Source organism: Heloderma suspectum, chromosome 3 (genome assembly GCF_057233095.1).
Source record: "Heloderma suspectum isolate Gila_16-S chromosome 3, 16-S_ref, whole genome shotgun sequence".
Lineage (NCBI taxonomy): Eukaryota > Metazoa > Chordata > Lepidosauria > Squamata > Helodermatidae > Heloderma > Heloderma suspectum.
In genome coordinates, this window is record NC_139460.1 from 132856345 (window position 1) to 132869677 (window position 13333).

The 13333-nt window shown below is 44.5% G+C and overlaps 1 protein-coding gene across 7 annotated transcripts in view; it reads right to left on the reverse strand.

The window, feature by feature from the left end:
* Positions 1-13333, reverse strand: part of ARHGEF7 (Rho guanine nucleotide exchange factor 7) — a 118847-nt gene that overhangs the window by 101344 nt on the left and 4170 nt on the right. For all 7 annotated transcript variants that reach the window (XM_084844629.1, XM_084844624.1, XM_084844626.1 and 4 more), the window contains exon 2: positions 518-604. In XM_084844629.1, coding sequence (XP_084700755.1) covers positions 518-604 — 87 coding nt within the window. The remainder of the gene's footprint in view (positions 1-517; positions 605-13333) is intronic.

Genomic DNA, 13333 nt, shown 5'->3' on the forward strand with positions numbered 1-13333 from the left:
AGAAAACATAGAAGCGGCTACACCAATCTTCCCCAACCTGGTGCCCTCCAGATGGGCTGGGAATGATGGGAGTTGCAGTACAACACATCTGGAGGGCACCAGGTTGGGGAAGGCTGGGCTACACAGGTGAGTGCATGCCAAACAGGTATGTGGGTAAAAATCATGTCATGGGCAATAAATTACAGGGTTTCTGCCTGTGTGTAAAAGGACAGCATTCTGCAGCTTTCCCCAACCTGGTGCCCTCCAGATGTGTTGGGCTACAACTCCCAGCAGAGCTCACTGGGGGATTCGGGGATTTGTAACCCAGCACATCTGGAGGACACCAGGTTGGGAAAGGCTGGCATACAGAGGCCAGAGCTACCAATCAGTTGGAGTTGCATTTCAGCTCCCTGGCTTTAATTCATTCCTTAGCGCGGATGTCCTTAGTCGCTTTCGCCGTCCAAAGAGCGCGCGCGCGCGCACGTACACACACAATGATACACGTCTGTGTGCTTCCTTGCCCACCCCATTTCCTCACCTCCAGGCGAAGGGTGGCGCCGCATGCCCGAAGGAATTCGCGGATATTGCTCAGGCACTCGCTCTCGGTGCGGGGCTCCGGGTAAACCTGCAAGAGGAGAAGCGATTCAAGTCAGCTTCGTGACGATGCGTTGAGATTGTGGAAACCGGGCTGCGGAGGACACCCCCCCCCCCCGGACTCACCCTGCGCGGGCTCCCGAAATCACACTCAGACTCTCTTTCTCCCCCACCGGGCTTCACTTGGAAGCAGCTTTGGATTTGCTTCGCCCGTGACGGGAGAGTTTGAACCGGGAAGTAAACACGACGGCAGGAAATGGCGTGTGAAGGAGACGAGGGAAGTCCTCGTCCACCGCTCCAGGGTGCTTTCCCCTGTTCTCCCTCTCCTCAGCCGTCCACCGCTCCTTACCCTATGAATACCTCCCACACACGCAACGCCTCAGCGGGAAAGCGGTAGCGGAGAAGTTCCGTGGCAAAGAGGGAAACAAAGGCGGAGGACGCGCCTCTCACGCCCTTCCTTTGCAGCCGCCTCACAAGCGAGGGAGGCTGGATTAGAGACCCCAGGCAGGGTTCCAGTGGGAAGCCCTTGCGGCTGTTGTCTTCCTTAGAGCTGCCACCTTTTCTTTCTCGCAGGGCGCCTGTGCTTTTTGTCAGAAGTGACAAATGCAATAGGTCGACCTTTTCTCTAGGCAGTGTTTTCTAAAACTGCACCTGTTGAATTTCCATCAGCTATGTAAGTACAGGAGGATGAGATGGCTAGATAGATAGCATCACCGATGCCATGAATATGAACTTGAGCACGCTCCGGGAGAGAGCGCAGGACAGGAAGGCCTGGCGTGCTATGGTCCATGGGGTCACGAAGAGTCGGACACGACTGAACGACTGAACAACAACAACAACAAAATGTAAGTACAGACTCAGGAGGGTTGCCAGAAATGAGGTGGAAATCTTTTTACTTCCCTTCCAGAAAAAGAATACGGCTGGGCTGACTGGTTTTATTTCTTCAGGTCTTTCCCCATCGACAGCACTATCCGGACTCTGTTCACAGAGCTGGAAGGCTCGGGCCGCTGACATTCAAAACAGGACCATCTATTCCACAGCATCCATCATGCCATTCAGATCACGGTGTGCCAAAAGCAGGGGGACTGGCGGAGCAAATAGCTATAGGTGACTCAAGAAATGGAACCAAGTCCCATTCTGCAGAAAGGCAAGCAGAAAAGCTATCTTATCCCAACTTCAATAGCGCTGTGCCTATCTAAAGACTCTGTGCCTGTCCAAAGGATGATACCAAATTGAAGTGGTGTCCCGCCATGCTCCTCCACCCCCTCCCTTTTCCCTCTTAAAAATGCTAAGTTTCTGAATTGGAACCTACTGAATTTCCATAACTGCACAAAATATAGTGAAAGGAGGACATCTGCTAACATTTTCTTCAACTAGAAGTCGATAAGTGCAATAGTTCTGATGTCACATTGGCAGGTTCTGTCTGCAAACCAAGTTGCAGTGCTCAAATTGTCGTTGGGAAATGCGTCCCTCAAACCAATATAATTTCCAATGCATTAATGCCACACTTACACTCATTTCTATAGATTGTTAAAGCAGATGCGAAAGGTCAGATATCTGTATTACTGACCATTTGGAAGCAAGGCCCTATCTACACTGTTTATTTTAAACTTTTGTACTCCCCCTTTCCAAGCAAGTGATCTCCACCTTTCAAGACAGCTTGCAATCATTAAATCATAAACTGGTAAATGATAAAAATCAAGAGCAAAACAAATTGGGAGCGCAGAAACAACCTCCCTGAGTCAACTCATTTCGGCACCTTTCTGCTAACCAACAGGCCTTAGTAGTAGGAAGGCCTTACATAATCTCCTAAACAGTGGTGTGCAACATTTTGAAGTGCAGGTGCTGATCATGATGATCCCCACAACCAAGGCTCAAGAAAAGTCCAATAACACAGCAAGCTGAGTTGATCAACAAACTAGTTTTAGCAGTTTTCATCTCCATTGGAAACAGGCCTTTTATAAAGCTAATTTGTCAATTGCTCAGTCAAGACCAGGCCACCACAAAACTTTGCATTACAAAGGCATAGCTCATAACTATATATTGATGCTGGGAAAATCCATTTTCCCCTAGCTTCTGTAAAGATTTCAGCTAAGAGGGAACAGGGAACACTGTCCACTTTCAAGCCCATTTCAGAGTGCTGGTACTTAATTTTGAAGCCCAAACTATTCTCCCCCAACTTTTCTGGATTGGTGGGCACATTTGAATTTTGAGAGTGTCATAGGCGCTCTCACAAAGTGGCTGCCACGGGGGGGTGGCTTGCCCATTCATAAAATGGCTAACATGGTGGGCATGGCCAATCACAAAACACTCATTTCCCAAAAAGCAAACTGCTGAGACTAAAGAAAAGACATTTGCCCAAGAACCTAATACAGGGCAGAGGTGGGGACCGAGCTCCAAAGCAGAAAACCACTTTTCTGAACCCAAATAAAGATGGCGCTAGGGGGAAGCCCTTCCAGTTAAAAAAATGTAATTTTAAAAAATCTTAATAAAATAAAAATCAAAAGGGGCAGGGAGACTGGCAGGTGCCAAGTGAAGTATATGCAAGCACATTGGTTAGAGACCACAGCCCTAAACAAATTGAGGTCCAGGTATCTCAAGGAATGCCTAATCCCATATCAACCTGCTCACATTAAGATCATCCGCTAAGGCCCTTTGCCATTCACCTTCCCCAACTCCCAGCAGCCCCCGCCAGCATGGCCAATAGTAAAGGATGATAGGAGCTGAAGTCTAGCACCATCTAGAGGACCACAGGTTCCCTACCCCTGCAAAGCCTAGTAACTGGCAGGCCATACTAGCACAAAATGGTGTGTCCTATCAATCTGCAAAAATGATGATGATGATGATGATGATGTGATCAAATCTACCTTCTTTGTTGGAAAATTCATAGTTTGGATTGTGATACTCACAGAATTCCCCAGCATCACTAGCAGTTGAATAACTGATTCTGGGTGAATCAGTAAAGAGCCGAATACCCCTGCCCAGTTAATAAAGTTCCAGAGAAAATAATGAAAAATCCCAAAATAGTTTCTACCTTGGAAATATTTGAAATTTTCTGAAGATTGTCTATATGTTCTTCCTTAGTTGCTTTAAAAAAAAAAGTTGAAGAATAAAATCCATGTGAATAACATTAAAAGGTATTACATAACAACCCTTACAATGCTAGAGGAAACTTGGAACCTTTACCTCCTCCACAGTGAAAGTTCTTATTCATTATTTAAAACATAGACACAAAAGAGAACAAACCAACAGCCAGCATTCATCATGAAAATGAGGTCAATACAGGGCGACCCTGTAGATAAATGTTTTATTGGAAGACAGCCTACACGGACAATCATTTTACCACACATTTTATCACTCTTCCGTGCCTGATGTTTGGTAAAATTCTCCTTATGACTTGGCAAGATGATAGAGATGACCAAGCTAAGAGATGGGAACATAGTGCAAAATGGGATCTGTCGAAGGATCTGGAAACACTGAATGGATTGGGTTTCTGAAATGATGTTTATAATGACAGTAAGGGCAGTCCTGGAAGTACTTACTTGCGAATAGTCAGTCCCACAGAGATCACTGGATGCCACTGTAAGTGTCTCAGGGTGCAATCCTATGGGGATAGGCAACCGCCTATCCAATGCAGGGCAGGAGAAGCACAGAAGGGATCGTCCCCTCCACGCTTCAGCCGCCCTGCATTTGCAGCTAGACAGACGATTTCGGCTGTCTAGCCACGCGAAGGAGGAGCGGGAGAAGCAGCTGCCGGATGACACACAGGATGTGTTGTACTGGCATTTCCGCCTTCCCTGCCGTGGAACCCCCCATTTTCGCTGCTCCATGCTCCTCTTCTGAGCATGCAGCATGGGGCCATTCCGAGCTGCCTGCGAGGCAGCGCGGGAAAGGGGAAAGCCCAGTTTTCTGGGAACCGACCTTCGAATGTGGGCTCCGAGGTTGGTTCCCAGAAACTGACATATCCTATGGCCGTCTAGCCCCTGACTAGCGGCCATAGGATTGCTCCCTCAATTATTAAAAGGATGTGCCAATATAGCAGGTCAAACATCCCCATGACAATAATTCTAAAAAATGAATATGTTTCTTGTCCTCACAGTTGTGAAGAAAGTATTGGAACTATTTGGGCAGTTTCTGCTTAATGACTTGAGTCTGAGTGCCAGCTCATAAAGCTATTATGACATGTTAGTTTTGGCATAAAGTCACCATCAGCTGCCCTTTTTAGTGTGTTCAGCTGTCCTGCGAGTGTCAAGTTTATAGTTAGCTACCTCCTATTCAAATTAAGATTTTCAACCAAGCAGCAAGCAACACGCTCATCCCATACTGGTGCACTCACAAGACCAGTCACCTCAAAAATTCCACTCATGGTGACTTTGCTGGGTGGGAGATTCAGGACAGATAAAAGGAAAGACTTCTTCATAGAGCACATAAACGATGGAATTTGCTACCACAAACTGTAGCAACGGCCAAGTTGAACAGCTTCAAAGGGGAATTAGACAAATTCATGGAGGATAAGGCTATTAAATGGGTACTGGTCAAAATGGCTACATATTATCTCCAGTATCAGAGGCAATATACTTCCCAATACCATTTCCTAGAAAACATGAGTGGGAAGGTGCTATTGTGCTCATGTCCTACTTGTGGGTTTCCCATAAGCATCCAGTTGGCCACTGTGTGAACAGAATTCTGGACTAGATAGGTCTGATCCAGCACAGCTCTTCTGATGTTCTTATCACCATTTCAGTATAGCAATTTAAACATTGCCCTGAATCTTAAGATCTAGAGAATGTTCTAGAAGTCAGGGCTGAGGACTATTTCATTCCACACAGTTTAACCCAGACCACTCTGGTCCGTTACCACATTCACTGATAGCTGCAATTCTGTGCCTCTAGCAAAAATAAATAAATCCATATCCTGCACACAGAGAAACCTGCTTTATACAAACAATAGATCAGATGGCTGAACTGTTACTACACTGTACCATTCAGACTGCATGTAAGGAATTGTTCGGTTTGAATCTTCCCTGTAACATCACCTAGACCCATTTTTTCTTTCTCCGTGCAGAGAGAGGTACAGAGATGTGCCTCTATGTGCACAGAGAAAAGTACTCAGCCAGCACCTGGATGAGACTAACAGCACAATCCTATATACATAAGAGTGACTTCCCATGAGTGTGTGTGAATTACTTGTATCCCATCTTCCTGGCACATAACTCAGACCAAAACTTTATCCTCACACAACCCTATGCAGCCATCAAGCTGAATGCAGCACACCAGCCATGGCATGCCATCAGATGACTGAACCCCATTTTTGCTACTACCTGGGACTACATAAAAAGGTGGGGAGAGATATTGCCAAAGAGCTGGCAATGCATGGCTAAGGGGTGCATTTGACTTAGCTGGCAGCGTCCTCACATCATGCCCTCCAGATGTGTTCGACAGCAATTTCTATAATTCCTAGCCAGCATGGCCAATGGCTGGGGATTATGGGAGTTGCAGTTGGACACATGTGGAGAGCATCAGGCTGAGGAAGGCTGGTTTGGCAGGTCACAAGTTATACCATGTTATTGTAGCCTCTCACGCTAGCTCAAACTCCAGCTGCAGAGCCATGCTGACAAAGAGACTCCCAAATAGGCTACAGCAGAGATCAGCTGACAGGTGAAATCTGGCCCCATCAGCCACAGTGGGAGTCTGGACCTTCAGGAGCAAGCACCAGTTCCCTGCTCCCTGAGCCACCAGGACAGCTGGTGTTAAAATTAATTTGGTGCATATTCAGGGAATGTTTGTACGGCCAGCTTTCAAAGAATTAACATGGTAAACGATAGTTAATGTGCACTGTTATTCCCTGAACAGACCAAACACAGCTGTCCTCTACAGATTATTCCTGTCAGGAGCACACGTAAGTCTCCACAGGAGGCTGCACATAGCGACTATTGTTAGAGAAAAAGACCATATGTGTGTAAATATGCAAGCCACGCCTCAGGACCCAAATGTACAGCCCTAAGATGCCTCTGAACAACTGTCACAGAGGAGCTGCACAGTGGCTTCTTTATGATTGTCAGGGAAGCAGAACTGCAATGTCTTGACAGCAGCTTAGTCCATGATGCCCTCTGCTAATGATCCTTTGATATGCAGGTCAATGGCACCAGAGCAACCTGCTATTATGTCTGTGCCTCATTATCGGTTCTCAGTTATTTTCCCAGCAAAAGCATCTATCTAGCCCAGTATTGTTGACATTGACCAGCAGTGACTCTCCAGGGTTTCAGGCAGGGTTTCCAGCCCTACCTGGAGATGCCAGGGATTGAACCTAGGACTTCTGCATGCAAAGCATCTGCTCTACCAGAGAGCTACAGACTCTCCCTACATGCTGGTGTTCCCATCCTCCCAAAAGTGTTTCTACAGCCTTTATTGTTCCTTTCTAACACCTAAAACAACAAAGAGTCTTGTGACGCCTTAAAGACTAACACATTTATTCCGGCATAAGCTAAACTAACACAGCCACCCCACTGGAAACCTAAAACGCCAGACTCCATCTTCAAAGCTGTACAAGTTAAAAAGCAAGATTAATACATCAGAGATTCTCATGTTCAGGGCCAGCCTATACAGTCATCCAAATCAAGCAATAATGCTTTTCCTGTACTTCAGGCTGCAGACAATTGGGCAGAGAGGTTGCATTTTTGAATGCTTTTCCATGGAAACACTACAGTGCACATAAGGAGAAAAAAAAATCAGCATATCTAGAAGAAGGTGAGGCTGAACCCTTCTCCCTGGCATGCTTATTTCTTTAGTGCAGGAAATGCATGGCAGAATCTTGAAATACATTGTCCCCCATCTCCAGCTTTAAGGGATACAGTCCAGGAAAACTTTTACCACTTGATTCTAGTAAATGTATACATTGTCCAAATAATGGTCCTTGCTAGGTTAAGAACAAATTGTTCGTGCTTCCCCGGGTTAACTGAAACAAAACAATGGATATTCTTGGGATAGTGTCAGCAGCCAAAGGGCTCAAACCAGGGATCCTGTAGGATAGGTGCAGCTGAAGGCACTGACTCCCCTTATTTATTTATTTATATCCCATCCAGTAGCCTAAGCTCTCTGTACACCAAAGCTCTTGGTCAAAGGAGGGAATGACAAGCTGTTCAACCTGGGAGTTTATCACAACAACCCATAAGCTTTCCTGGCTATGCTAGAGGACCAAGCTGGTGCTTCTGAGGGATGTAAAAACCTGCTGGCTTTCCTTAGTCTTAACAGTTCATTGCTGGGGGAAGCCGTCTGCTCTGCATTTTGGCACCTCCAGATTTCTGGCTTCCAGATTGCCCTTGGCTGGCCTGAGCACCTGACAGATAACAATCCCTGAACTCCTTTCAGCCTCTGAGTCATCACTTTCTAGAAAGAACTGGGGCTTCTGATTTGCCTCTCTTTCATCCTGCAATGAGTGATCATGCAAACAGCAGGCAACTTTCCTTCTGGTAAGGCTCCTGCACCTTTTATAGCTGTTTGTCAAAGCAAATGCTCAACAACTGAAACATTTTCTGGCATGCAAATGCAATGTTGGTAAAAAGCTCCACTTGCTGAGTTTTGGCTTGTCATATAGCTGTTAAAAAAATAAGACCCATGCCAAGAAGAAAAAAAAAGTTTACAGCCCACAATAGCAAGGTTATGTAGAAGTGGAGATTGCTTATTCTTTCATAAAAAAAAATACACTGATGTGCAAATGACCAAAGATACTCAGCAAGGGAATGTGGCCAACAGTGCAATCCTATACATGTCTATGAAGAAGTAAGTCCTGCTAAGTTCAGTAGGACTTACTCCCAGGCAAGCGTGCACAGGACTGCAGCCTGAAATGCTGCAATTCTTTGTTCCTTTGGTTGGTATTGTTTATTGCAGGGTAAGCTTTTGAACCTTGATTGTGTTAACAAACTCTGAGACCAACATAACCCTCTAGCTCATCTCATGTCTGGAATGGAGCAAAGACTGTGTGAACTGGGCAGGAACAGCATAACATGGGCACATTTTCAGATGCTTAAAATTATGTTGGGAAGCCTCAAACTCCATGTTACAGGAAGATGCATGTGTGCTACCAACCTGCATTTCCCTACCCATGTCACCATGGTATGTACAACAGGGGAAGTGATGCCATGTTAATGTTGCTGCGCTGCTCTTTCTGCTTCATTGGCTACTCCTCGCAGGGAAGCACGAATGCAACTGCATCACGTAATGTTCTGTCTTCAAACTATGTGCTAGTGAAGAGATGCAGGTTGTTGCCAACCACACACCTTCTCATAACACTGCCTGGGGAGAGCTATCTCTATGAACCCCAGCAAGACTTTCACCTGTAGGGTTTGTGGTCCCATTCCCCCCCCCCCCCCGCCTCCACAACTTCTTAAGCTCAGGAGCCCTTAAGAGAAAGTCCAGCTGAGCACACAAAAGCCTTCTATGTGCATAAAAGTTATCTCTGGATTGTGGCCTACAGTCATACTTACACACAAAAATCTCCTGATTAATAAATAGTCTGCCGAAGCCATTCTGACAGCACCTTACAAGGAGAGGCTATTTTTGTCAAGCATCCACGGATTGATTCAGAACAGAGACGTGCACTCCATCTTTTTTTTGTAGAATAGCACCTCAGCTCTGTGCATGTTTGTTTGTTATGCCTTGCTCTCAGAGCAGCTTGCATATGGTTCACATGTGGTCTCCCATCAAAACAGCTTGCAAAGACAGCAGGGCCAGGTTCAGAAGCAGAACTCAATGATGCACTTTTCAGTCTATTCTCTCAACCAATTTCAGAAGTCCTATTAATTTCAAGGGGACTTACTGCCAAGTAAACATGCGTATTTATTTTAAAATGTGTATTCTGCCTTTTGACTTTAATGGACTTAGGTTAAAATATCCAATGCAAATTCAAAATTTCCCCCACACAAGTACAATTAAAAATAAAATGCCCCAGTAAAAATCAGGAGTGCCAGATAAGCCACTGATTTTCCTGGAAGTTCACCATGATTCACAAGTGGGTCATGCCCTGACCTTAAGTGGGACATACCACTACTATTTTCTTTTTGTCCAAGTATTTTTTTTTTAAAATCAGGAGCAACAGGAGAGAGTAGAAGGAAATGGGGAAAGACAAAATGAGACAGACAGACACAAAACATGAGAAAGGATGGCCCTGCACGTTACAAACCAATACAGGGATATTGCCCAAAACAGCAGACCCAGGCTGAGTTGAAAAACTGTCACCCCACAGCATGTAGGAACACTTACCACATGTCCTGTTTCTCTGCCCCAGCTAAGGGGCAGGGTGGGGTGGGGGGCGGGTAGAGAGACATGGGGAAATATATAATCTTAGGATATCTCAACATAGGGAGGTATTCCTACACGTTGTCAGTTGTAATGTATTGTTTCACCTAGACACTAGTCAGATGTGGTAAATAATAACCAAATAATAATAATAATAGGGGTTCCTGTGATAAATGTTAAGAGTCAAAGGTGGGTCTTGGGTCTGGAAAGATTTGAAGACTATTGTCATAACCTACAGCATCAGCAACGATCAAACCACTATCGGCAAGTTCTGTCAAAGGTTTTGACCATTCTTCTGAAGACGATGAGAAAGGGGGCCTGATGAATATCTCTAGGCATGGAACTCCATAAAAAGGATGATACCACCACCCTAGTTTTCACAGCCATCTTCCTAACCTCAGAAAGTTGAGGAACTCCAAGCAGGATCTCTCATGCATACAGAGACAACCTGATATGTGCAAGCATCAGGGATGGGGAATCAGCAGCCTCTGGGCCAGATCCAGCCAGCAGCAAATTCCTATCTAGCCTACAGCACCCCTCCTGCCAATTAGTTGATTAGTGGGGAACTGCAGAGCAGCAGTGGAAAGAGGGTGGGGTTGCAGATAAAACCAGTGCCTAAACTGCACATGGAGACTAACTAATTGAAGTTTCCAATTTATTCTCAAGGACAGTCTTTTTTGTTCCTACTTTTAAAAGGCACTTGCCTGGTCACCTGCAGCATGTAAAAATCACCTCTGAGTAAGCAGTCTAGGAAGCTTTTGGAAACTGGAAGAGGTGTTTGCTTGTTTGTTTTTCCTTTCAGATCATTAAAGTACTACAAATGACTAACATAGATAGGCATTTCCAAGGAAGGGTACATAGAATCACAGCCCCAAACTATAAGTTAAATAATATCTTGAGCGGGGGGGGGGGGGGGGAAGAGACACAGTATAAAACAATAATGTTCTGGGGTTCTGAAGTTATTTACAATGTCTAAAGTGGATCAATTGGTCTGATAGAGAGAAGCTGGATGGAAAATGGCCTCCTTTAATTTAAGCCACTTGTTCATTTCCAGATCCCACAACCATTATAACTTTTTTTTTTTTTTACACGAAGTGTTGCTGTAATAGCCCAGCTATCAGCATCATTCTGACTTACAACATGTGGCTGTAGTATTGTAATGTGAAGCCACAGTTTTCAGTCTGTGCAATATTAGTGCAATAATTGTGATCTCTAAGCTTTGAAAAAGCCAGCCCAGAAGCGTTTCTCTAAAATATATATATATTTTTAAAAACAGCCTAAGCTAAACATGTTATTTTCTTAAACGGTTCTCTTATTCTTCTTCTCCCCCAATCTTCAAGTAATTTGTTTTAGTAACAATAGCATGCAATCCATTCAAACTGTGTTGCTTTTTGGTTTTTAGTTTGACAAATTTTTGCAAGACATCTCAACAATATGACTCATTGCTTTTGCTTTATAATTATTTCAGTGTACATTTCTGTTATGTACATGAGATTGAGACTGCAAACCTAGACCCTGTTACCTGGGAGAAAGTCTAACTGAAATCAATGGGACTTACTTCTCAGTAGATATGTATAGGATTACACTACATTGGACCTAATTACGGCTCAGTAAATATTGTTGCAGTTATAAACCTCACCCCTAGTCACAGAGTAACATCGTGCATATATTTAAGATAAGGAACAATTCTAAAATAAAGTCACTGATTCTTTTCTCTCCAAAGGTTACAAGGCAGCCAAGTGCAACAGGGATCTGTGCACTGACTATAGCACATACAGCCCCCCTCCCTTAATCCTGCCAGTTGTCAGTCCTGGCAGCACAGATCACCAGCAGAAGGAACAGTGCCTCTTAGTCTCCCCTTCAACTAGTGATCAGCAGCCCAGTCAGAACGCAGGGGAACCTAGTGTAGTGGTTAGAGCAGGGGTAGGCAAACTGGTGCCCTCTAGACATTTTGGACTACAACTCCCATCAGCCTCAGCCAATGGCCATGTATTATGGGAGTTGTACTCCAAAACATCAAGAGGACACCAGACTGCCTACCCACGGGTTAGAGTTTTGGACTAGGACTGAAGAGACCCAGGCTCAAATCCACACTCAGTCCTGTAGCTCACAGGGTGATCTTGGGCCAGTCACTACCTGTCAGCCTAGCCAACCTCATAACATTGTTGTTTTGGAAATAAAATGGAGTGGGGGTGGGGGGAACCATGTATGCTGCCTTAGCACCTTGGAGAAAAGATTGGGTATAAATGTAATAAAAGTGTTTGGGTTGATATGTTTGAATGGGACATCAAAGTCCTTAGTTTTGTGTATGTGTGTGTTTGTATACCTGGTACTTTACACCAGCCAGATACACACCTGAAAGGGACACTTCAGCACCATGTGGTATAACTAAATCATATTAATGAAGAGGACCCAAAAAGTCACCTTTCTGGAAGTGTGTTGGCAGGAAACATGCATCCAAAAAACGTAAACTTTGACATGGTATCTGAATTTGTAAAACCATCCAAGCTGATAAATTGTCATATATGCTTTCACAGACAGGATCAAGTAGTGAATGGAGATCAGAAAGTCTGATGAAGGCGTCTCCTACTTATGAACATTCATATGACAATGGTCAGTTCTAACGATTATATCTCAGCTTAATGAGCTGCAATATGAACAAGACTTTTTGCATGCACACGCAGCCCCTTTGCTCCTTCCTTTGCACGAGCACTGATTAAATCACCATTTCTCATTTCATCCAAACCAGGAAAGTATGGTTACCACCTTTGGAACAAGCCAGGATATTAAACCAACTTCAAACTGTAGTTTAATATCCTGATTTGTTCGAAGGCTGGTAACCGTAATTTCCCAGCTCGGACGAAACAAGAAATGGTTAGAGAGTTCCTGGCTTAATTGCAGCTTGAGCAGAGGGGCTACATGCCCAGACAAAAGGTTTGCTCATATCTCAGCTTATGAAGCCAAGATATGATTGTCCAAATATGGCCAGTGATAAGTCCAATTTTGGTGTCATGCCGATTATAAGCAAAAAATGTCTCATTCCAAATACTTTGGCTGCAATCCAGAGAAAGACAGTTGTGCTTAGCTGTTTTGACAGTGCCAAAAGCTAGCAGAACAACCTCCTTTTCTATCTTAAATCACACAAGAAGCTTGAATGACCCCAGTCCCTCCTTTTATTTTGATTTACATCTCTGCTGAGCTATCTTTATTTTGGAGTGATGCTTTCCTCCACCCCCTTGACTTAGGAAGGTTTTCTACCAAATGCCTGCAAGAAGTATAGGGGCTGCAAGTGATGCTGGGAATGATTCAGAAGCTTAAGGATCATTTTCAAAGAAACTAGTATGAATGCAAACTCTGAGTCTTATGACATGTTTCCAAAGCAGATCTCAATAAGTAGGGTAGACAACATCTCTGAGAATGGCAAGATCCTTTTTTGCTGTCCCAATCAAATCAATGGTCACCTCTCC